The sequence below is a fragment of the Physcomitrium patens genome, chromosome 10 (genome assembly GCF_059467195.1).
Source record: "Physcomitrium patens ecotype Gransden chromosome 10, ASM5946719v1, whole genome shotgun sequence".
NCBI lineage: Eukaryota > Viridiplantae > Streptophyta > Bryopsida > Funariales > Funariaceae > Physcomitrium > Physcomitrium patens.
Genome location: NC_143419.1, coordinates 2,801,247 through 2,825,334, shown reverse-complemented (window position 1 = coordinate 2,825,334; position 24,088 = coordinate 2,801,247). Strand labels below are relative to the sequence as shown.

The following is a 24,088-nucleotide window of genomic DNA, read 5'->3' as shown; positions in this document are numbered from 1 at the left end:
AAAAAATTATACATAGATAATAATATTTTTTTTTTCTTATTCTATCATCTTTTTCTTTTCTTTTCTTTTTTATCATAAATCATCCATTAATAAAAGTTCATCTAGGAATGGAAATCTATCCAAAAATAAATTTTCATCTGGAAATGAATTCTCATCTAATACAAATTCTAATCCAAAAAAATCATCCAAATCCTAATTCATCCCATTCAAACCTAACTTCATTCAAGGTGACCTAAATTCGTCCAAGCAAATTTCATCCATAAGAATCAGTATCTTTACATGAATATTACTTACGATGGATTTTTATTCGACCTGGATAGTTAATCAGCCAATTTCTTTTTGTGGTGACAGAGCCTCTGTGATGAGATTCCCTTCTAACCAGGCTGAATGTTGAAGCCGTGTGGACAACTCACAACCCACCGAAGCTTGAAATCACAGTCGGTCTGTTGGTTGATGAGGATGCTGATAGCAGGAATTCAGACTTCAATCTCGACAACCCTCTCAACTACACGGCTTCCGGGAGGGCCTTCTTTTATCAGAAGTGAACTGCAAGACGTATTCTAATTCTGAGTTCCTCCTACGGAAACTGCAGCTACTCTGGCAATTCAGGAACTGACCCAATGGCAGGCCCTTGCACCGGGGGTCGTCTACTCTAACTTCCCTTGGACTTCAAGCAGAAGGTCAATCACGCTCAAGGTGAGTATTGGCTTGTTGGTGTTGCTTCAAATCTTTATGGTTCTGGTCCTTAAAGTATTTTCAAGGGCAGATCGTTGCTGATCGTGTGATGAGTCAGGTTATTGAGGAAGGTATGCTGTACCGAGGTTCTATTGGCAAATTAGTTGTAATTACTGGAGCATCTCATGTAGCATATGGTTCGAGAGGTACGGGGCTGCCTGCTAGAGTACAAAAGAAGTTGACGAAGAGAACCCAAGCAGTAGTGCTGCTGAACCCGGACGACAACTGGAACAAGGCAGATCACCTCGGCGCCGTCGAACACCCAAGCCTTGTGCAACCACAATCTCGCAACAAATCACACCAGGCTTGCTCTGATTCAATTGCGTCTACCCTTCAGAAACACAACATCCTGATGCGGTCGCCACGGAACCAGCAACCACTCTCTTGAGTCGTCGACAGCCGATTCCAGAACAAGGACCGCAGCTCCGACCGACCGCCGTAACCGCAAAACTTCAGTCCACCACCCGAACACAACCAGGCCAATTGATACGAATAAAAAAACAAAAATAAGAATTGCGCAGGTAATCGCCACCGACACTGCTGCACCAATCAAGAGGAGATAGCAACAGCCAAGCCGCAACGCAAGCCGATGTAAGAGCAAACTTGAGCCGCTCTAACCGCAACCACCTCCACCCAATTCCGTCGACAACAGGATCAGCAACAAGAGCAAGAGATCGAGGAGGAAATAAACATGAACGCCGACGGCGTGTCAACACAGCAACACCACAGATTGGCCGCTCGGGCATAACCGACTTCTCTGCACCGAGTGACGAGAGCTAGAAGGAAATCAAAGTGACCACTGATCCATGACGACCCTTGCTCCAACCACAGCACGCACAACTTCGCGGAACCTAGTAATGACCAGATCAGGGAATCAACCCCACCGGCATTACCGCACGTCCAAACTCCGTCGTAACTGCATGTAATGCCGAAGAGGAGGGAAATCGCCTTCGCACCACAAGTAAAACCGCGCCGCACACGCTATCCACACACTTCAACAGCCGCGCAGCCAACGAAGAAGGTAGATCAGCAACCGGCCGAAGCACTTCCGCCAAAGAGTAAAACAACTGGAAGAACTGGAGCAACTGGAAGAAAAGACAACCACAACGGAACCGCCTCTGCAGGAACTAGGAAAGAAGAAGAAAAAAACCAGAGCCGAGAGAGTTTCACCGCACAGCAGCCCACTGCAATAAACCGCTCCAAAATTGCTCCAGCCACACAGCCACAGTACCAAGGGGACAAGGCTGCACCGCAGCACTTCAAAGAGATAAAAAAATCAGCGCCGAAACAAACCCGGTCCAATACGCGAAGCTCACACCGCAACAAAATGCGGAGCTCCTAAACTCAGTACCGGGACCAAAAAACGAGAGAGATAGGGGAAAAAATGAGGCCTGCCCCGCCCATCTCCGGACCCCGGCAGTTCCTCCCCGGAATCTCGGACAGCAGCCCCTTCCTGGTTTTCGGGGCAGCAATTTCGGGGTAGAATTGGTTGCCCTTACAAGTTTGGGCCTCATGCCAAACTTGAAGGTTTCCATAACATTAATTGTTTGTCCTATTCCTGCACACTCACAAGGGCGTAGTTCAACAACCAAGTATCATCACCACATGTCTGAAGTATAGCATGATAGTACTAACAACCTCATATTCTCTCTCTCTGTCATATAATGCAATGAAAAGAGTTTAGTCCTTTGTTACTGTACGATCCATATACCTCCATTTGGTATAGAAGTTGAAGCTGGTCCAAAGGCTCAACACAGGAGTCAGAATCAGGTGAGAACGTTAAAACTACATTTTCATGCACCCTTCGCAGTTTTACATACAGTAAAAGATGAGTTTTGATACAACTCCACAGGTATACCGTCTTTTCTTTTCTCAAGCTTGCTCTCTCAACCTGGGAATGTGATTAAAGTCGCTGATCTATGATGCTATTGGCGTGCACCCTTACGTGGGTATGGATTATAGGCCACCACTCTTACTAAACTCTAGAATGCAAGGAGAAAAAGAGGGCAGTGTGATCCAAAAGAAGAGAAAAGTAAATAAAATTGCCAGGTCTAGACGAGAGAGGGCACCGTCATAACTGTGCAAGTTCTGCCATCCCAGACACCCAAAGAGGCCAAATTTGCCTGATGTTAAGACCGATTTATTTTGACGAATTGAATAGTTCAATATGAACAAAGAATTTGAGGCGTCAAAAGAGCGACAAACCCGCTCATATGTAATTACTACAACTCCATCGCTGCGAAGCATTGAACTGCGCAGAGCAGCGCACAGAGCATTGTAAGCTGTAACGTCGCCTCAGTACCTACATCGACCAGCTGGATCGCGCCTCCACGAGAATTAGTTCTAGAAAGAAAAGAAAAAACGAATGCAAATGTTGTTTTTTCCATCGCAGGAGGCCTGCAAATTCATAGGGAGATCTCAACAGACTGAGGCATGGCTTGAACAACCTCACTCGTGAGAGCATGCTTCGGAGAGCCGGACTGATGGGCCTCTGATCAGTTGTGCTACGGGTGGAGAAATCTGGCAGCGCCATTCGTTTGCACGCATGTCGAACATCCTTCCCCACCCATGAATTTGATCACATACTCTCGAATGCCTGACTGCCATAGTCGTTGTCGAACTGCGTGTATTTGGCTGCCGACAAGTGAGCGGAAGGTCGAGTTGTTTTCAAGGAAATGAGAACATCATCTGCTGTGATAGGCCCGAGCTCAGGCAGAGGATCCTCGCAGTTAGGGTCCCGCTTCTCAAGCACAGCCATGACACGCCGCAAAGGTCGCATCGCTGCTTCCTTGCACACAATGCGAATATCGGATCCCGAGTAGCCATCGGTTTGTTCAATCATCGTGGACAATGGGAGCTCGATATTTTTCTCCTGAATCTGAAGCAGAGATTCAAACATTTGCTCTCTGGCCTCAGGCTCCGGCAGCGGAACTAAGATTCGCTTCTCAAGGCGTCGTAGCATGGCACCATCAAGCTGCCAAGGTAAATTGGTGGCAGCGAGAACGAAGACAAGCGCATTGGACTTCGTCAACCCGTCCATCTGCACGAGGAGCTCGGTCTTGAGCCGCCTACTCGCCTCGTGCTCGCTGGACCCTTCTCCTCTAGTGCTTATCAATGCGTCGATCTCGTCCAAGAAGATTGTGCTTGGTGCGAAATGGCGCGCCAGCTCGAAAAGTACCTTCACAAGCTTCTCCGAATCGCCCCGCCATTTGCTAACTATGGAAGAGGCAGAAATGTTGAAGAACGTGGTCTTGCATTCCGTCGCCACAGCCTTCGCCAGCATTGTCTGCCAGTTGTGAGCAACGCCGAACTCTATTTCAGTATTCAATTACTCCACAAACCCACCAACCTCTAAAGTCCTAAACCAAAACGACGAAGGCGTAACCCGCACATTGTAATACAGCTGAGAGTAAAACCCCCTTGAACCTATTGAGGATGCAATCAAAGAAGGAGAAGAGTGCGAAATACCTTCCCAGTTCCCGGAGGACCAAAGAGCAAAATCCCCTTCCAGGGCGTTAACAAACCGGTAAAATATTGCGGATACTTGATCGGCATAACAACAGCTTCTTTCAGCAACCGCTTTGCATTCTCCAGCCCCTTGATCGTATCCCACGACACATCCATGTCACCTTTCACGATATCCTGCATGATATTCTCTGCCAGAATGGTCGTCTCCAGGGAGTTAAACACCGGCAACGGCTTCTGCCATCCTTTCTTCTCCTCCACAACAACCACCCCATTCCCCAAACCCCCTTCCCGAGGCACTTCTCCAACCTCCCCTCCCGCATTCCCCTGATTCAAAAACTTCTCATACGGCGCCAGCTCCCGCTTCCTAGAACTCACGTCCACAAACCCGTTGCCTTCCTGACGGAGGAGGCTCTCCTGCTTCGGATCCGGGCCACTGCTCGTCGCATTCCCCATGCCGGCGACAACACTCCCCGCCCGTCCACTCGAATACCGCCGCGCCCCAAACTCGTAAGTTCCGCCACTCCGATTGCCCTCCTGCCCCTCACTCCTCCTCCCCCACCTTCCCCTCCCGACCGAAGAAGAAAAAGAGTTCTTCCGTCCGAACTTAGCGTCGTACGCTTGCTTGAAATCCTCAAACAACCATCGAGTGAGGGCGGCAGCGTCCTCGGACATCCTCACCACAATCACCACCACCACCACTCCCACATGCAGGGCACAAATTATCTCGCTCCCCCCAGAATCTACTCACAGACCCGTTAAGAAAGCAAAAATGCGCTTCTCGAGTATGAGAAGTCTGGCGCCAGCGAAATGGAGATAGAATTAGGATGCTCGCAGCCCAGCTGTGGTGGCAATCGCACCAGAAACGGGCAGCATGCGCCGAAGCTCGCACAGCCCAGAAACAGCGAAATAGCTGCATCACTCCCACCTCCCCCCCCCCGTCCTTGGATGCTCCGCCCACGACATTCATCCGTATATTCATCCATACGGTGTATTGTTTGCTCGTTGTCCACGCTGGTACTCGGCCTTGTTCGGAATTTCATCCTAGTTGGCAGCCCCATGGAAATCCAGCAAGGATGCTTTTGTGCTGCATTTGAACTCCGCGTGCCAGGTGTCTGTGTTCTCGAATCCAGGTCGCCGCGGGTGGATTCTTAACGGGTGGACCCCGGCCCGGTATTTGTTTCTTTTAACGAGGTTGTCGCCCGCCCTTCATCCATGAGCTTTCCAACGAAAGGTGAACAGTTTTTGGCATGTCAAAAATAAAAACAAAAAAGTTGGTATCTCGAAAGTACTAAATAAATAAATAAATAAAGCTTCTTGACTGGTTAGAAAGTACAAATTGAGGAGAAATACTTAAGTGATGTGATATTGAATTGCACCTTTGGATGGAATTTGAACATATGTTTTTTTTGTTTTCTTTGTCGATATTCCATTGGTTTTGATTTAACGGGAGTGAAAAAAACAATACGTTATGTATAGATATTTATAATGCAATGAGACGAACCGAATTGGGACTTTTGAGCCATGAGTAAGACCTTACATGTATCCACAACACAAGCTAACTAAATATATCAAAAGTGCCAAAATAGTGTGTGAAGCGTTGGATCGATAGTGATTGAAGTTAAGTATGAAATGACAGCCTACTCGCGTGTGTTTGCACAAATGAGATTAATGAACTTTGAAAGCGGCTACATTTAGCAACGTTTTAGAGATGCGTATATAAATTAGAGCGGCTTAACAATTGGGGGGCTTTACACATGCAACAATAGAGTCAATTGGACGAATTAGACGACGACATTCATCCAACACGGACTATCATCCAACGCAGTCGAACCCCCGACGCACGCTTCATCACGGGCTTTGCTTTTCGGTCTTCGTGGGTTGTGTTGCTGCTTTCCTTCGGTAACTCGCAGATTGTTTGTTGCGGATTTCTGTTTATCGCTGCCGCTACTAGTTTTTTTGTTGAAGGAGTTGGTCGTGGCTGGTATCAGATTTAGGTTTTCTCGAATTTCTGAAGAAGGCTGGAGTTTAAGAACGGTTTAAGTGATACATTCAGGCCAAGATGAGCCTACAGGATGTGGAAGAGTTGAAGGCTAACCTTTACTCTTACAAAGAGCAGCTCCAGCAAGTAAGTGGAGCCTGTCTTGATGCTATTGGTTAATTAATTAATTATTTCTAGAGGAGTGAAGAATTCGACTCGATTGGATGTTGTGTTGGAGTAATGTGGCAGTTGTTTTGGTGAGTATTGGTGGTTACATGGTTAGGGTTTGGTGATATGAGTGCAGGTGAAGGAATTGCTGGTGGTGGATCCTAACAATGAGGAGTATCAAGAGATGGAGAAAGGTTTGACGGAGGTAAGTATCTCTGAGAAAGCTCTACGCGGGTGCGATCCTTGTGAGTGTTGGTTAGATTATGCAAATGGAGGTGGTCAGTCGGTCTGTGGTAGGTTGAGAGATTCCTGGAAGAAGCTCCAACAGCGGCAGGGGTACGCGGTGTCCGTAGGTAGATTAAGGGACAGAGAGACAAGTAGTGCCGATCAGCATGTAGTGTTAGCTAGGGTTTGGAACTGTCCTAAGGATCATCAATTTTGTTTAAGCAGGGCAACACGACTTCGCTGCATGCGACAGAGGACATTTGTCGGAGTTGCTTTGCAAGGTGAGGTGGTTTGACCTATTGACACACAACGGTGTGTTCGACAGTGGTCATGATTCCTTCTACGTTCGCTTCTGACACTGTGCTAAGATGGACGTAACTTGCCCTCAACTTCCTGCAAGGTTACAGCAATTTAATCATTCAATTCCAATCGCACTAATATCTATACGTGACGTTTTAGTGCAAGAGTTGTCGGTCATTTTCGCCCCTGGTTCCTAGTGGATGATTAGCTAGTCTTATCTGACTGTTTGCAGGTCCTAGAGTTGACATATGATCTGCTCAATGAAGCACAACAAGCCAAAGAAGATACAACGGCTTTGGAGCAGGAGCAGCGTGAAGCTGAGGCTGCAAGGATGCAGAGGCTTCCTCCTCATCAATCCGCCACTTTCGAGCCGCATCAGGTGGCGAATTTGACGTAGTCTTGAGCTCTTACTATGCTAACTAGTATGGATTAGGGCTTCAATCCTGATCATCTGGGTCTGGAAATAGAAACACAAGTGAAATACGTTTCTAGAAGAATATGTTTCATAAGTTGAATGAGCTCTTTACGAGGCTTTTAAGTCTTCGACCCCCCCCCCCCGTTTTTTTTCCCCCTTCTAATTCAATAGCAGACAAGTCTTCTTAACATACCCATCATATCTTCATTTACAGGAGAAAAACTTGACTCATAATATTCCAGGGAGACTTGCTGTTGGGACTAAAGTTCAAGCCATGTGGAGTGAAGATGGTCAATGGTAAGTGATTCTAATGTTGATGAAGTACGGTCTTAGAATGGAACGCATGAATTGATTCTAGTTTTCCTCTGGAGTCCTGAAAGGACATTCTACGTTGGGGAGTGTGTCAACCTGTTCGAGGGCTAACCCTGGACATATCCGGTAGATCTAATAATGGTCATATTAATTACTATTCAGCCGTATCTGTTGTATGCAGGTACAAAGCTACTGTGGAAGCAGTTACTCCAGGGGGCTACTTTGTCGTCTACGATGAGTGGGGCAACAAAGAAGAGGTATGTGGTTTTATCTGAGGTTTTTTCAATGCGCGGTGGTAATGTTGTGATTGCTTCTCTAATTTTTATTTGCACTCTTTTTTTCTTTTCTTTTTTTGATGATGATTTAGTGTCTGAAATATGTTATTTACCCTGTAGGTAGATGCTTCGAATATAAGGGAGCTCAACATCCCAGATGACGATGCCGAAGATTTAGACAAGATGCTCGATGGAGCTGGAGCTGTAGCTGAGGTCGTTGACGATGCAAATGTGGATCCATTGTTGAGTGCCGAGCAGCAAGCTAACCTCACCAAGCTCGCGTTAAAGAGGAAGATCGAAGAAGCAGCTAAAATAGATGTTATTTCCAAGGATTTGCCACCAAAATTGCGAATTAAACCTGATGATTCAGAAGATGTGGTGCGTGCAGCCTATTTCATTAATTATATAATATACGAGCTAAATGGTTCTCCATGTTCACAAGCATTAAGTGTCATAAACGTTCAAACAAGTTCATTTAAGGATCCGTGATTCTTTTGCAGAAAGCGGCAAAGAAGAAAAAGATCCATGCTTTCAAGTCGAAGGCTAGGCTTGAACAGATGGAGCTGACACAGAATAAGCATCAAAATGCTTGGCAGCAGTTTCAAACTACAAAAGGGAAAACGAAAAAAGTGAGTGATAACTTGTTTTGTCTTGAACCTTTTTGAAGATTGCCTAATCCTATTACCTCTGCATTCCTTATTACTTCCAGCTTGATGTTTATTAAATATGGAGGATTTAAGGATTTTTAATTCATTACTATCCAAAAACTCAGTGTGTCATTTTCCTGAACAACCGCTGCCCATTATTAATTTGGCGCATTGTGTGAATTTTCTAGCAGCAAGTGGGGTTCTTCACGGGGCGTAAAAGGGAGAGTATTTTTAAAACTCCGGATGATCCTAAGGGGAAGGTAGGTGTCACAGGTAGCGGAAAAGGAACTACAGAATTTCATAAGCGTGAGAAGCATTTGCACCTGAAAGTTGGTGGTGTGGATGGAGACGATTATGAATGAGTATGTATGTACATATTCATTCTCTTGTCATTGAATTGGTGTTTTTAAAAGATCTGTGGAGTTCTTGTATTCAAAAAAGCCATTGATATCTGCATTTAACTGTACTTAGATTTATTTATTCATTTATTTATTTTCTGTATTGAAATGTTATTTCAGAACGTCTTGTGACTGCATCGTTTTGATGTTTGTTGGATTTCACAATGATTGAGCACTAGATTAGATTGTGATCTGAGATATTTTTTCATTGGAGGGTACACAACTTGAAGACTCAATAGACAAATCAATGGTTTTATACGAAGAGAATCAAACTGTAGAAATCAACCATTAAATGCTTTTGTTAAGACAAGTAAAGTTTTCAAGCTACAGACCTTTCAGTCAAGCTCATCTCTTAACGTGGATGAATCACATATGACGGTCTCGTGATTGTAAACCATGAAGCCCAACATCAGGTGGATACTGAGAATACTGTTTTTGTGCGTGGTTGTCATCGTTTTTCCTTAGTAAAAGATGGGGCACATTTCATATCTGTGAATACTAAGAACACTAATCACTCACCAGCAGTATGAAATTAAGTGGAATCAGACTTCAGTGTCATTGAAACGCATGCTACGTTGTGGTGAGTTGTACTGAAACAAAGGGGTAATGAATTATGAAGAGTTTTGTGCTGCTTCAGAATTGTCACTTTTCTCTCTTCAAGTACTTACAAGGTGTGACGATTCAGAGGTTTCAATTCTAACTTACACCATATAAAGTAACAATCCCTATCTTGACAATTGAGGTTCTAATTAATTTGTTATCAACACTTAAAAGCTTTTCTTTAATGTTTTTTGTTATTTAGTGAAAGTCTTTTGTTAAAGTTGTATCAGTTTTGTGTCATCGTTTCAATGGAGGTTGTTTTTTTTTTTTTTTTTTCGCAAAATTAGAAAATAGATTTCTTCGAAGTCCTTCCAAAGACTCACAAACTTATGGACTTTATGTTTATTTTTAAAAAACATGAATCCTACTAACCTTAGATTTTTTTCATACTTCATCTTTTATTTTTATAAATTTCGTGTGCACCTTTAGTTTGGTGGTTTTTATGGCATTTGAATTTGTTTTCGGTATTAATACGAACGATCATAACAAAAAATTTAAAACTATGTTTTAAATATTTTAAGTGGTCCAAAAAAAATCTTTTAAAATAAAAAGCTTATTGTATAATTTTGACCATTGCATATGAATATATTATTATTACGTATTAAGTATGTATACATCATCTAACACCTCGGTTGTTCTAATCAAAGTTGTATTTAAAATGTCTTCTTACTCTAAAGATGTAAAACTTCGAAAAGATTGCATCTATTGAAACAAAGTCATTTAAACGATGGGCATTTTATTTCACCACACTTTCAGAACAATGTAATATTTAGGGTATTGTTAATGTTGTTGCAGTTTTTGCTATTACCACACATACACATCCCTAAAAAGAATCAAAGAATACATATATATATATATATATATATATATATATGAAATAAAAATAAAAATAAAAATCCCCAAGTAACTTAAATCAAATGATCCAAAACCAAACTTTATTTCAGATCTGATATCCTGAAACATAACGTGTTTATTGTACCCTATTTTATTATTCGAAAAAAAAAACAAAAAACAAAACAAAACAAAACAACACAAAAACAAAATTACATTAACGTTAGCCTAGTGAAGTGGACCTATGGCCCTGGTGAGTTGGTGATGGGTCCCACGAAGCCCTAATTTTCCAGAAAAGCTGCAACTATGAATCGTTTTAATTTTTGTTAATCTGCCCAGAGATTAGCTAACTGGGTGGCAGGCACAAGGTACTCTCTCTGACCCCAACGGAGTCAGCAACTCAGCCTGGGCCCGGTTCCCCAATAGAAACCCGAGTCCACTTTGCACCCAAAGTCTCTGGGCAGTTGAAAAATTGTGGACAGACCGCGGGCAGTCAAGCCGACTGCCAGTCTTGTCCCCATAGCCTGCCCAGTAGCTTGCCCCAGAGTCTGCCCAACACACTGGCAGTAACAGTACCTGTTAACAAAGGTTGGGGGTTCACAAATGTGCACTCTAGTCCCAAAGCTGCCCGCTCAGCCACCCTCTGCCCCAAACTTCCTTACTCTAATACCTTAGCTCTATTCACAGCATTTCTCTTTCACTGGGGCTATTATTATTCTTATTATTATTATTATTCTAATCATCATCATCATCATCATTATTTTTTTTAGTGTTATTATTAATGTATGTCTGACTTTAAAAAAGTGGAATTTGTTCACAAGGACATCAAACTCTTTTGAATTTTTGTATCCTTTTTACTTTTTTAAAAACGTTTTTTTTCCCCCCTTTTCCCCTCCCCTCCCCTGCTGCCCAGTGCACATGGATGCCGAACCCTGTGACAGAAAACCACCACTTCCTCATTTCTATTCCCCAAATAGCCCCCCCCCCACAATTGACCTGAATAAACACTCACTTTCTACGAGGAATGACATCCATACGTTCATCGACGTTTTCATCCTTTTTGTTTTCTTCTTCACGCAAGGTGGGTGCCAGAATGGCCCTGACGCCTATTTCGGCTCTCCTTTGCTTTTGCGTCCATCGCCCTTGCTTCTCAGTGTTGATTTAAAATCATGGGGTTGAAAGGGAGTAGGGGGCCATGTGATGGTTGTGGATGACCCCCCCCCCCCGACGAAAACGTAAAGCAAAAGTAGTGTCGGTGGGTGAGGGGATGAATATTGGGAGGATGATTAGGGTGCTGTGAAAGGGAGAGTGGGGGACCCGATGTTGTAGATTTTGCAAGTCTATGTCATTCTGAGCTCTGTCTGGCCACAGGGAAAGATCTACCACAGCGTACTGCTGCTGCTGCATCCATGCTGACCTTGTCAACACTGTGCTCGTTAAACTGGGTCCACGGCCATGTCCTTTTCATTCTCTTTCTGGGGTACCGTGCCAGGCCGCAGAATGCTGCCAAGCCATCTCTATCCTCTCATTCAATTACAAATATATATATATATATATATATATATATATAAATAATAAATACTGCGACAGTAACAATAAAGAATAGGGGAAAGAACGCAAACAAAAAAGTGTGGCCAGATTTACGGGAAACCCTAAACTACTGGAGAGAGAGTTCTGGTAAGATCCTGATAAGGAAGACGAACGAGGGCTGTGCCCATGTTCCTCAACTGCACTTTGTACCTGACAGAGGGAAGCTGGGTACAGTAGGACATAACCCTATTTTTATTTTTATTTCGTTTTGGGTTTCCAGTTTTGCATATTTTGTTTATTTTATTGTTCTGATTATTCACTTTCTGATACAAGGTAACTTTCAGTGTGTAAAAAGCAAAAAAAGACCAGCAGCCATGGGTACACCATTATCACAGGTTGTTGTCACATCTGTTGCATCCATCATTGAGGGTGCTGGACAATATCATAGAAATCAGACGTTTGTTAGCCTTTTTCAGGAAGTATTGTTTCACCCCAGTTTTTCTTCTTCCTCATTTTTTTGAATTTTTGAATTTTTGAAAAAGGGGCTTCTTTTTCACACTGCAAGCCAGTACAGTATTGCAGCAATTTGAATGCATTAATTGTAAACAGGGGTGCAGATGCATGTCTTTGTTAGTAGATTTGCAAAGCTGTTTTTAGTACAAGGTGCCCACGGTGACTGAAAAGGTGGCAGCCCTCTCTCTGAGCTGTTGTTGAAAAATTGTGCCGTCTGCGTTGGCTCTGAAAGGCATCGGCGCCTCAAAATTCTTCCGGTTTCGCACCTGGTGCCTCATGCATTCAAGTTTCGGTACAAATGTCGCCGTTGTGGAAGTACAATGCCTCGTCTTGTGGGTATTCATTCACAGCACGCTGTCACAGAATCTGCTATTCAGCTTTTGTGTCAAGCTTCGCTGGTGGAGTCTCCTTGGTGCATTCAGTTTCTGCGCCTGTGACGACTCCATGAGGTGAAGATGAGACCCATGACAGCGTGAAAAGACGCATGAAAAGGCAGTTCTCATGTGCGGCTAGCAGCGGTGAATTTTAGCGTGAGAATGGGTAAAAAACGGATTCACTTCCTTGAGGTGATGGAGGCTGCAGGTTGAGCAGCAGCGCCGCGTTGCGTTTCCGAGGGGAAAACTGAATAGCACAGAGAGGGGCATCATGAAACAGCATACACACCTACCGAACTCAGTGGGTTCAGTTACAAACCTACTGACTGGGTGGAGAAGTAGCTGCGTTCGATGCGGACCCGAGGCTGCTGCTACAAAGGCGACAACGAAGCCCACTCGCTGACAGTGTTGTCCCGCTCGCACGCAATCATGTGTACAAGGCCATTGGAATTGTGACACCCCAGATTCAAGGCCCGAATGATGGCGCCCAGAACTGGGGGAGGCAATAGTAGAGATTCATGTGACGGAAGCGTAGGGTTGGATCTATGTGCTGGATGTTGTGTTTTGTAGGGAGTAGAGAGGTGGAGTATGAGAGGAGGGGCCCAATTTGGTTGCAGAAGAACATGGAGGAGGCGATAGGGAGCAGCTGCAGATGGCAGTACCAAAGCACTGGTAACAGATCATGTGGGCTACCGACGTCTTCTCGTGAGGTGTTTAACTCAACAGCGGATCAGTGCTGGATGTTATGGGCATGAAGAGATGGTGCAGTAGTTGGGTAACGAGAGAGAGAAAAAAAAAAAAAAAAAAAAAAAAAAAAATAGTGGGAGAGGAAAAGAGAGAAGAGGTTTGGAGTCATAATCGAGCTCGTGGAGACGTTGAGGGATTGTAGGGATGTGTGATAAATTCGTTGTTGATAGCTTCTGAGGGGACGAAGGGAGGCTGAGGTGAATGTGTGTTCATTCCAGCTGGCGAGTGGCATGAATGTGGTGAGTGTTGCAACGTTGTTTAGAACCCACATTTGCAGCTGCATTTCGTGCAAGCGCATCGTCCGAGTAGCTTGGGTTTGTCGGCAGTGAATGTGCATCTTAAGCTCATCGCAGTGTGCTCTTTTAGTTTGAGTTTTCAGCGATCAGATCCTTCACGCGCTTGAGTACCGCTTGTCATTTGTGGTGTCAACCGGTGGTGTTCGAAATCTAGTCTTTCAACCCCTCTGCAATCTTCTGCTTCAAATTTCGACGAAAAACCTTGTAATGAATTCAAGCTCTCTGCTCTACAGAAGGTAGCGATGATGACTGAGACATGCAAATGTCCATTTAGTGCATTCAAGAAGCGATTCGGACCTTCCCGCTCTTTCTTCCAATTCGTCAATTCTCTTCGCAGATTAGTTATCTAATAAAGGGTTTGAAGTTTTTTTGTTCGAGATTTTTATCGAACTTCGAAAAGTTTTTTAGTTTCTCGTGTGATCATTCTCACAAGTTCCCGTGCTTAGTTCAGTTTCTCTGGTAATTGATTTCTTTACATGCTGAATTGAAATCATCTCGGTGGAGTTGCTGTCATGGATGCCGCACTCAGCTAGCATTTTTCATGGTTCTGCAGAACGCGTGTGAAGCTTGTCAAATCAGAACTTTAATCGAAGAGGTAGGATTGTTTTCGCATTCACTCTCAACCAAAAAACCATCCCCAATGTGTGAAATCCTTGTAAACTACAAAAGAGTGGTGTGTTGAGGCACATTCTCGAATGCCGATCAGCTAATAATAGAAAGTTGAAGTGGTGCTGCAGATTGTCGACATGCTAGGGACCAGAAGACCTTCGAGATGCGCAGTTGGAAGATGACTGCAGACCGTACAACAAGTTCGATCGTCTCAAGAATTGGTACCACATTTTGGCGCTAGCCAGCATCAAGTGATCATGCCAGCTCCAAACGAGTCTCTTCGAGGGCATCATCCACTAGGACAAGCATTGGGCTGTATGACGGGGATCTTTCAACTTTTTGAAGGCCATCCGGCCTGCATGGGCCACCGTTACAGCTCGACTCGGATCGGCATCGACAGCGGTAGGAGAATTGAAACCTCATCCACCTATGAATCATCGTTTCTTCAGTCTTCAGTCACTTCAATGCTTTAAAGATGTGTAAAGTTTTTAAGACACAAGTTGCAATGCAGTTACTGACAAGCAACACGTCGCTGTTGCAAGCAGGTCAACTCCAGCTGGAAGCTGAAACAGATATTCAGTCGCGTAGCCACGACCATCATTTCCCCAACGTAAGTGAACCTCCACGGTCAATCCTCTCAGGTTTTCGCATAGCTTCACTATTTATCTCTGTCCCATTGCGTCATCTCATTGAAACCAGAAATGTGCGTGTGTATGAATGACCTACTTATACTGGGTTGATCTCACTCATACAACGTTCCATCAAGCAGCTTGGAAGTTGAAGTGCTGATTTTTTATGCAGATGAGTGACTGTAAATCACATGGGCCTTTCATGAACTTCCCCCAGTCTACGAAGCAGCATTATAGGTCACACTCCGACATCAGTGACTTGGCTTCTACCCCCACACGAACTCTCACAGAATTTGGCCCTTCGCAAGAGACTAATGGCCAACCACAAGAGAAGACTGCTCATTCCGAGAGCAAAATGGATGCCATAGAATTTTACTATAATGAATCATTACGAGCAGCTGCAATCTTTGCAGCGGATCCTCGGCGCCGCTCCGATTTGGACCAAAGAGAGTACAGAAAGCTTCCCCGCAAGACAATCCCGGCAAGTCCAAGGCTCGTGAGCATGGGTGCATCGGAGTCTTCCTCAGATACCAGGGATAATATTGTACGTGGATCTTCACACAATGAAAGCGAGCGCCCGAGAGATATAACCAAGACTAACACAGCCCGGTTACTCGGTGACGGTCATCACCACAGCTATTCAAAAAAATTCCAACGGCCTCTAGATAAAAGAGTAGATGGGAGACGAAAAGCAGCTGACTTGCCCCGCTCTCCCTCCATTTTTGGAAGGTACGAACCCAAGGAGCTTGTTCACTGGAAGGAGGGGCTCAGGAGCTCAAGTCCACCTCGCAAAAGTTTCACCAAAGAGATGGATCCGCAGAATGTTTCAGATGGAAGTGCCAAATCGTTCCGCAGGTTTTCAGGAAATAGCGAAGGCGTAGTCAGCCGTCATATATTACCAGAAGGAAGAGTCGAAGTGAAGAAAGAAAGTCCTCATGTGCGCTCTATGCCCAGGGACCGTTGTACTTTTGCTTCCATCGGTCCACACAAGCACGTCCTCGCGTCACCGGATTCGAATTCTATTCACAAGGATTGCAGCTTCAAGGAGTCGCCGGGAGCGGCTGACTTCAGAGAGTCGCTGCGGCCATTTCTGGCAGGTGCAGAAGAAGACAGATGGGGCCTAGATCAATCTCACAATTCCAATGAAAAAAATCTGATCGGGTTCCCTCACCAGATATGTGACCATGAACAGATTCTCGTTAGTAAAGTTAACAGCAAGGAGCATCGCAAAGTTTCTAGCATCGTTGGTCGTTTGATGGGTTTGGAGGAGATTCCGAGCTCTAATCAGCAAGTAAAGGTTTCTTTGCCAAAAGTTCCGGATGCGAGTTCTAGAGGAGACAAATTCTTCCGAGGGCTCGTGCAATTTGATCCACGAGTTCAGAAGATAAAGTCGTCTTCACCACCCCCACCATGCCGGCCGAAAAAATATGTTGTTCAAAGCCTTCAACCGCCTTCAGAGTATTATCGACAGGGAGCGTGTCATCAGCACAATTATCCAGCTCAATATAAAATAGAGGAAAGACTCTGCGGCTGCTGCTGCGAGGAAGACAGAGATTACGAACACCCAACTACGAACTCATTCAATCCATGCGAGCAGGAAGACCAGGATTGGTCGGTTCATCATGCAGATCCTAGGCAGCAAGAAGAAAACCATGGCAGCTCCTCACCACAGCTTGAAGATCCCAATATTCAAGATCTAAACGCCAGTGTGGCTCCTAAGACGCTCATGAAACGGTCTGATCATAAGAAGAAAACATTTTGGAAGATTTTAGAGGCAATGCGCCCCAGGACGCTGCTTAAAATTTCCCGGCGCAAGCAGTCGAAGGGGGAGAAGCTACCATCGGACAAGACGATAGCCGGAGAAGTGCAGCTAATACCGGAGCTTGACTTGGGACAGCATCAGCAGACCGACGTGATCCAAGCTTCGAAGTTATCCACTAGTGCAAAGAATCAAGAACATTTATTTTATCCCAATTCTGTCAGTCAAAAGCAGGACCAGCTTACGGAGAACTGCGACAACAACGGGTTAAATATGGCGGAGCGTGCCAGATTTCAATCTGAGGATGACATTCTGATGATGAGGGCCATTGGGAATGCAGGGTCACAGGTTGCAAAAACAGGCACCTTTCAAGTTCGGCATGTGAAGACAACCTCCAGCACTTCGAACGACAAAGAGGCGTGTTCCGCTATAAGTGCAGAGAGTGTTCGGAGGTAAGCACGTTACACGATGTCGATTACTTAAAACTGAATCTTGTCCTAATCTTCTTATAGTCTGTATTCCTACAATACACGATTACCTATTGAAAACCAGGATCTGTATCTTTCTTGCCTTTCATTTTATAATATGTTTTGGGATTTTGCAGGCGAGCGACAAAGCCCGAAAAATCCAGAGAGGTAGTAGCCACAACAACTCGAAATGCTCATTCAGGAAGTACTTTGGAGACCGATTGTGAAACGGACCCTTCCAGTGCTACACAGAATGGCAAGCCAGAGAAGGTTCATGAGTCGAGGAAGATGCGCACTACTTTGAGACAGCATAATCAAAGCTCCAAAAATCCATCACCACACACACGAAGGAAGCAGGAGATACGCTCACCTCATGATGGTCGCCCCCTGTTCCCTAGAAATTCTTTCAGCAGGGACTTCCGTGATGCAGATGAAATAGGTAGGAAACCTCTTGCAAGAGGTCAGAAAGACAGCAGAGCCTTGTACCCAGCTCATCCCAAGGCGCAGTTACCGAGAAGAGACACTTTGATGAGAAGGTCTACTGCTAGGGTCAACTTGAAGGACAAACCAGCGTCAGTCAATGACGAGAAATCTATTACCAAAGAAACTATCTCTGTGCAATCAAAATTGAAGCAATCAAATGGGGTGGAACCACCAGCACCCAGAGAACGCTCGAGCGTCAACGGTTCATCAACAGCAGAAGCAGCCACTCTTAACACATCTGATAACTCAGATCTGCCTCTATCTGGGACTGCTCCAGGACATTTCTCAGACTCTAAACCTGGTTTGGAGATAAGCCCAAAGCCGGGGAGATTGAAGGAACCCATTGTATATATAAGACGGTCACCGCCAGCAATCCAGAGAATTGAAAATGCCTCCATTATCGACCATGACAGAGATAGTAGTACAGGGCCCTCGCAGCCTGGAGCTTGTGTCCCTGTTCAGGCTAATCCTCGGCTGCTATCACAGGTGCGTCTTCTGAGTGGTATTATCCAGAGCCTTTTCTAGTGCTCGTTGACCAACTTGTGAGAAAGAGATTTACAACCAGATGCTGATGAAATAAGGTGTGAATTTTCCATTTTGTTTTGCATGAAAAAGGAGGTAGAGACCCTAGCTATTGAAGAACTGACGCCACCCCGAGGTGATATACTGAAGAACGTCCAATTGGATGACAATCAAACTGGAGGACTTGACAGACCAAGCCCCATCTCTGTGCTGCACAACAGTGCTCTAGAAGACCAGCTCACGCCAAGCCCAAGCTCTCCTAAGCAGAGCACTCCTCTATTACAAGGTTAGTTTCTGCTCCCAAACATAGAATTGCATGAACCTGAATCAGGTGTCAATTGATTTGCCTGCTGCAACAGATCTTGTATTGGAAAATAAATTTTTAAAAAATAAAAAATGTGACGATAATTGATTGGTTTTTTAATGCTTTATAAATTGAGTGACGGAAGGATCTCCAGTGCCAAACATTTCATCAAGAATTATCACATGGTTCAATTTAGTGTATGGTATTGAAGGTATAAAGCATTTGGTTTCTCTGCAGATTCTGTCAACGTACACAGGGACGACCAATGTTATGGAGCCAGGGATTCAGAGGACTGCCTTCAAAGCAACGATGCTTCTGCATGGATTGAAGCGAATGTAAACTTCGACGAGCTATTCAGCAAGTGCGCTGCAGGTCTAAAAGCTCAATCTGAGAATACGGCAACTGAAAACCTTCTTTGCAAGTTCCAATCCTATTTCAGAACTGCAGGGCCAGACAAAGAAAAGATATTTACCGAGAGCTTTATGACCTCGTCACAAGGTGGAGCTGACTGCGGATCTCAATGCGTCTCTGCGAATTCCCTGACGAAACAAAGCTCCTACGAGTTTACAGACACGAAAATTTGCAGCGGAAACCTGCTGCAATGCCTTCAAAGCAACGAAGTACTCCAAGGACATGACCCTATCCTCTTGCTCGACTGCCTAGAAGAGATCATGGACAGAATTCTGGAATCACAATCAAACCTCATGCTTTACACAGGATTTCCCCACGAAACAGTGTACCCAAAGCCCAAGGGCAAGCAGCTAGTAGAAAAGCTCTGGATAGAGCTGCACGACATCGAACGCGCTCCACCATTGGAAGACGTCTGCGACACAGTCCACAGATTGCTGCACAAAGACCTGCTCAGGAATCAAGGACAGCAATGGTCGAACTACAATGCGGAGTGGGAAACGATCGGCGTAGACATGGAGGGAATGATACTCGGCGACTTGATGGAAGATGCCGTTAGAGATTTGCGAGCACTGCTACCCCCGAATCCGTTCCACAACCTCCCAATTGAGGCTGCAACTAGGAGACAATTGTTTGCATTCTGAATTTTTTTTGCCCAAACCTCTATTCAACAAGAACTGTTACAATGTAATGTTGTCGAATTTATTCAAACCCGAAACCCAACCACAGCGTGCGTGATCATCCTCGGCACTAGAGATACGCTAGAGGTTCTAGATTTTACGAATCCGTATCCGAAAAGGGCGTGTGTGAATTTTGTAGCGCTTTGGGATTGTGCCAAGTACACACGCAAAAGGCGTTTTAAAGAATGATAGTCAAGTCAACCACGGCAGACACAGCGCGTGATATGCAAAGTTTCCATTACCACTGGGAATTATAAAATTCCAAAGAATATATAGCCTGAGTGCATGAGTTTTGGATTCCTAAGCCTCATTGACCAGATGTAACTTTGTAAATCTGCGTACCAATTCCTATGAAACTAACGATAACTGCCATCACAACCATCGTCCAGGCGAGCGGCAGATTCTCATGGGCGTGCTTGCCCCTCTTGATATTTGACCTAATCACAACAAGAGCCGGAAAAATGAAACCTAAAGAGAGTCCCGTGGTGGCGCCCGTGAACTCAAACGCAACCCAAATGTTGGGGATCAGCATCGACCCTACGAATATCAACGCAAGGAGAAAGACAGTAATGATTGGAAACCTATACTTACTCTCCGGTAGGGGAGGCGCCTTGGGGAACAAAACCGCGTCGATCGTCTGGCGCAGAGAAAAGTGGATGACGGGGAACACAAGCATGAGATGAAGCACGTAGCCGATGCGGATGGCATCGTTCAGCAACCGGCTGAACGGAATTCCCAAATCCGTGTCAAAGTTCGCGAGCACATCGGAGTTTGTCAAGTCCCCGAACATAAGGTACCCCGACAGCGCAGTGGCGCTGTACACCAACACACACAGCACGGCCGTGATGCGACCCACTTTGAACATCTTCGCGGGAGACCTTTCTCGGAGCTCCAAGTAAATCGACGGAACATTGAAGTGGCACACGAATGCGTTCGACATGATGGGGATCACCGTCAAAAGCTCCAAAATCGCACGCTTAGACGCAAACGAAGGCAGCATCCGGGGCACTTCCAGCTTCCCGGCTGCCATCTTTGCGATCGCAATCCCTGAGGATAGCACCACGAAAACGACCGCCAGCGCCACTGACACGGCAGACGAAAATTTCAGTGAGTCGATCCGCCTCAAGCTCGACAAAGGTGCCAGAACACAAACCATCGTCACCCCAACCACAACCTTTCGATTATTCCACCAGCCAGCTCCTGCCCATCCCTCGAACAAGCCCTCGTGGTTCTCTGACCCGGATAACACATCGCCCATGATGATTAGATACACAATCAACACCCCGGCATTGTTGATGAGAATGCACAGCTGCGCAAGCATCCGCCCCGCCCATCCCACGGCATCCCCGACTAAGTCCCCGAACGTCCACAACTTCGTGAGCGTCAGGTGGTGCACCAGCATCTCAATCGAAATCTCCGACAACAGTCCCATCACGAAAATTGCCAGCAATCCCAACGGCACACCCAGGACTCGCATGGCAGCTGGGAGGGCCATGATCCCGGCCCCGATAATGGTCGTCGCCAGGTTGAACACCGCACTCCCAACGTCCGCCGTGGCGATTTCGTCGCCATAGCTCCCCAGCTGCTCATCTTCCGCGGCGTCTGACGACGCCGCACCGCGCACGAGAAGAGGATGCTCCTCGCTTACCGGCAATTTGTGGCTTCCATTTTCGAGATCGCGTGGTCCTAAAATCAGATGTTACTCGACGATTGGAGCAACTTGGTGATTTTTTATTTTTTGTTTTTTTAAAAGAGGAAATTGCAACAGGAGTAGGTGGTAAATGCATTGGAAGGTGTCTAGGAGAGGGATTTTAAGGGCTAACCTGATTCGAGTGGCAAATCCGAATGAACATGAAGAGAAGTATCGGCGGTGTGTTGAACAGGGATGCCATGATGCGAGAGGAGCTGCGGGGAAGGGGAACTGAGGTCGACAGTGTCGTAGGATTGAAGCTCCACCCACTTCTGCTTCGTGTCCAGTGAGTGGGGTTGGGAGGGAGTTTGCATACCTGATCACGTTGGTGCATTCACCCAATCTACATAACGGTTTCTCGTGATTGCTTGCAACCTCGTCGTGGTCAATCAATCACTATCCCCACTAGCTCATCCCCAATCGCTCCCGCAGTGTTCTCGCATCCAGCCTCCCTTCCGCCTCCAAAATTTCCACGCCCCAGTGGACGGATCGAACCAACCCTTCTCAGGTTGATTCGCCGTGGTGGATTCCCAACGCAGATCCCTTCGCCCACCTTGCAAACTCACTCCAGCATTCCCGATCTCGGACGCGACCCAATTCCAGGACGAACCGCACAAACAATGCGAGATGACCGAAACCAAACTCAAATTCTGAGAATAGAACAAAAACACATTGAATGAAAGCTAACAGCGACCGGGTAACTGCAAATCGTCAGCGCCTAGAAACTAGCCGACTGATCAATAAACCGCAGGTCGCGAGGAAATATTTCGAACTAAAGATAGACTACGAACTCCGACGCTCCGAAGCCCGCGTGGTAAAGGTGGGCACCCCCTAATACCGTCCGTCTCCTATTGCCACTCCACCAGTGGGCCCCTTTGGCAAGTGGGTCAGGGATGACGTGGTTACCACGTCGTCCTTTTCTGGCTTCCGCGGGTACAGCGAGTCGTCCCTTGCTGTCCCTTTCTGTCGCCCGTCACCTCCAACTTTTACTTTTCTCCTCAGCCTTTTTCTATTATTCTATTCCGATTGGGAAATTTTTCGTTTCCAAATCGGGTATCCGGTTTAGGAGCATTGAAATGATATCCCATGTATGTTTTGAAGAAGTTAAATAGTAGCATGGTTTACACTTGTAGCCATAAATCGGTATCACTTGCTTTTTTCTTTTTCATTTTTCTTTACTTTTTAGGGGGGGGGTAGAGTGATCTTTATGGAAAATGAATAATAGAGTTAAGATTGTCAAGCAAGAGCCGTCGGTCAAACGCTACTGGACCTTTGATATTAGACAAGAGACTGTCCGTGCAGAGTCCAAAAATTGGAGACATCTCATTCACCTTTCAAGGCTACAATATCATAGCAATATGAATCAAAATTGCATAAAGAACATGGATGAAATTCCCTTTCCTGGCCAACAAAACCGAGTGAATTTGGGTGACGTCAAGAACCATACACCTTTTGAATTGAAAATTCGTCCTTCCAAACAGTATCCAAAAGAGCCTACCTTGTTGATTGCTGTTGATCAAATGTGAAACCCTAATTGAAGACCGCCTCCAAAGGCAGAGCCCTAATTCGGAGGCCCGTGTCCTTGGTTGGGTTTGACGACCAGTAGTTTTAAGAAGCGTGGACAAGAAGCATTTTCTGACCTAGGTTCCTAGAAACCTCGATCTAGTTCCACGTCATCTCCACGTCAGCTGGACCTCCGGACCTTGAAGAGCAAGGGCAACATCATGGGACACAACAACCTGGGCTTCGTTGTCACCGTTTTTAATGGCTTACGGATGAAAAACTGTCCTAGGTCGTGTTGGTCCCATCCAGCAAGGTTCACTTTGGATGATAAAGACTGTAGGAACCACGTGAGACGAGTTTCATCCCTAGATGTGGATTCAACCACATCTACTCGTACATCCACAGATAATAGTAAATCAAGATCCTGGAACCTGCTGGAGGCCACGTACGGTTCCATGAAAGTCCACCCTGGATTGCAAACACGTGAGCTGGCTGGCTGGATGGATGGATGTAGTATATGGATGTGCAGTGGATGAATATTTTGATGGTGATCTTGAGCTCTTGGACAATAATTTTGAGGACATTGATATTTACGAAGTTGGTGGCACCCCCTGCATGCAGAGAGCATGCTCTCTTGGATGGAAGGCAAATTGTTTTAACTTAAGTAAAAGTGAAAGTGAAAGTGACATAAAATGAAAAGTATGCATTGACGGTAACAATTACTGAGAATGGTAATCAACTATTAATATTGTCTAGAAACTTTAAAAATTTCTTCATATTTTTTTCTGTAGAAGTCCCAAAGCCACGTTCAAACGATTGAACGACATGAAATGTAGCAGATTGAAAAAACTTTCTAACGGATTTAATTTCATAAAAAAAAAATCAGAAAGTGTAAGTATATGAGTTTACTATATTCATTATAAATTAACATACCAAGAGTGCATTTTTAAGATTGATAATGCATGGTTATTCTTTGTGTATTTCTTTGAATAAATTAAAACAGTTAAAATTTGCATTGGTTTTCTTTTTCTTTTTTCTTTTTTGTAAAGGCAACACTATTGCAATTCAAAACCTTAGCAATGTCACTTAAGATCTGCTTGTGTTTTTTCTTTTATGTGTATACAATTCCAAGAAGACTGATGATGTCTGTAGCAAATTATCATGAACACATAAAAAACGTAAACTTGTACAAAGCATAATATGAAAAAAGCATTTGAGATTC

General features: G+C 45.1%; 4 protein-coding genes and 1 long non-coding RNA gene across 8 annotated transcripts; 2 read left to right on the top strand and 3 right to left on the bottom strand.

Moving 5' to 3' along the window:
• Positions 1 to 274: 274 nt before the first annotated feature.
• Positions 275 to 2,051, bottom strand: LOC149988204 (uncharacterized). Its single transcript, XR_016504959.1, has 2 exons — positions 1,906 to 2,051; positions 275 to 1,727 (listed from the first exon to the last, which is right to left on the bottom strand). It is a non-coding gene; the product is annotated as an uncharacterized LOC149988204 (long non-coding RNA).
• An 802-nt stretch (positions 2,052 to 2,853) lies between these two features.
• LOC112287641 (uncharacterized) lies at positions 2,854 to 5,078 on the bottom strand. Its single transcript, XM_024530851.3, has 2 exons — positions 4,204 to 5,078; positions 2,854 to 4,021 (listed from the first exon to the last, which is right to left on the bottom strand). The coding sequence occupies exons 1-2, from the start codon at positions 4,873 to 4,875 to the stop codon at positions 3,314 to 3,316; spliced, it is 1,380 nt and encodes a 459-aa protein (XP_024386619.1). The 5' UTR covers positions 4,876 to 5,078; the 3' UTR covers positions 2,854 to 3,313.
• A 1,012-nt stretch (positions 5,079 to 6,090) lies between these two features.
• LOC112287642 (uncharacterized) lies at positions 6,091 to 9,007 on the top strand. 2 transcript variants are annotated; one of them, XM_024530857.3, is made up of 8 exons: positions 6,091 to 6,328; positions 6,486 to 6,554; positions 7,107 to 7,253; positions 7,504 to 7,586; positions 7,783 to 7,858; positions 7,997 to 8,254; positions 8,377 to 8,505; positions 8,715 to 9,007. In XM_024530857.3, exons 1-8 carry the CDS (start codon positions 6,263 to 6,265, stop codon positions 8,883 to 8,885), a joined length of 999 nt encoding a protein of 332 aa, XP_024386625.1. In that variant the 5' UTR covers positions 6,091 to 6,262; the 3' UTR covers positions 8,886 to 9,007. The 2 variants fall into 2 exon arrangements, with proteins under 2 accessions (XP_024386625.1, XP_024386624.1); XM_024530856.3 differs by having other exon boundaries at positions 8,712 to 9,007.
• A 3,240-nt stretch (positions 9,008 to 12,247) lies between these two features.
• LOC112287354 (uncharacterized) lies at positions 12,248 to 19,973 on the top strand. Of its 3 annotated transcripts, none has more exons than XM_024530284.3 (8): positions 12,249 to 13,755; positions 14,366 to 14,407; positions 14,550 to 14,823; positions 14,967 to 15,031; positions 15,223 to 17,261; positions 17,414 to 18,245; positions 18,375 to 18,567; positions 18,823 to 19,973. In XM_024530284.3, exons 3-8 carry the CDS (start codon positions 14,679 to 14,681, stop codon positions 19,635 to 19,637), a joined length of 4,089 nt encoding a protein of 1,362 aa, XP_024386052.1. In that variant the 5' UTR covers positions 12,249 to 13,755; positions 14,366 to 14,407; positions 14,550 to 14,678; the 3' UTR covers positions 19,638 to 19,973. The 3 variants fall into 3 exon arrangements, with proteins under 3 accessions (XP_073393073.1, XP_024386052.1, XP_024386051.1); XM_024530283.3 differs by having other exon boundaries at positions 12,249 to 14,048; XM_073536972.2 differs by lacking the exon at positions 14,366 to 14,407 and having other exon boundaries at positions 12,248 to 13,755.
• Positions 19,850 to 22,130, bottom strand: LOC112287355 (amino acid transporter AVT6E). Its single transcript, XM_024530285.3, has 2 exons — positions 21,497 to 22,130; positions 19,850 to 21,359 (listed from the first exon to the last, which is right to left on the bottom strand). The coding sequence occupies exons 1-2, from the start codon at positions 21,675 to 21,677 to the stop codon at positions 19,981 to 19,983; spliced, it is 1,560 nt and encodes a 519-aa protein (XP_024386053.1). The 5' UTR covers positions 21,678 to 22,130; the 3' UTR covers positions 19,850 to 19,980.
• Between the last annotated feature and the right edge of the window lie 1,958 nt (positions 22,131 to 24,088).

What these genes read in the sequence shown, in the direction of transcription:
- LOC112287641 (XM_024530851.3), bottom strand. Translation starts at nt 4,875, where the DNA reads ATGTCCGAGGACGCTGCCGCCCTCACTCGATGGTTGTTTGAGGATTTC. An exon ending in GTCCTCCGGGAACTGGGAAG is followed by an intron (nt 4,022 to 4,203) that starts GTATTTCGCACT and finishes CACAACTGGCAG; the next exon opens with ACAATGCTGGCGAAGGCTGT.
- LOC112287642 (XM_024530856.3), top strand. Translation starts at nt 6,263, where the DNA reads ATGAGCCTACAGGATGTGGAAGAGTTGAAGGCTAACCTTTACTCTTAC. An exon ending in ACAAAGAGCAGCTCCAGCAA is followed by an intron (nt 6,329 to 6,485) that starts GTAAGTGGAGCC and finishes ATATGAGTGCAG; the next exon opens with GTGAAGGAATTGCTGGTGGT. An exon ending in CTGATGATTCAGAAGATGTG is followed by an intron (nt 8,255 to 8,376) that starts GTGCGTGCAGCC and finishes ATTCTTTTGCAG; the next exon opens with AAAGCGGCAAAGAAGAAAAA.
- LOC112287354 (XM_073536972.2), top strand. Translation starts at nt 14,679, where the DNA reads ATGCCAGCTCCAAACGAGTCTCTTCGAGGGCATCATCCACTAGGACAA. An exon ending in ACGACCATCATTTCCCCAAC is followed by an intron (nt 15,032 to 15,222) that starts GTAAGTGAACCT and finishes TTTTTTATGCAG; the next exon opens with ATGAGTGACTGTAAATCACA. An exon ending in GAGCACTCCTCTATTACAAG is followed by an intron (nt 18,568 to 18,822) that starts GTTAGTTTCTGC and finishes GTTTCTCTGCAG; the next exon opens with ATTCTGTCAACGTACACAGG.
- LOC112287355 (XM_024530285.3), bottom strand. Translation starts at nt 21,677, where the DNA reads ATGCAAACTCCCTCCCAACCCCACTCACTGGACACGAAGCAGAAGTGG. An exon ending in GGATTTGCCACTCGAATCAG is followed by an intron (nt 21,360 to 21,496) that starts GTTAGCCCTTAA and finishes ATCTGATTTTAG; the next exon opens with GACCACGCGATCTCGAAAAT.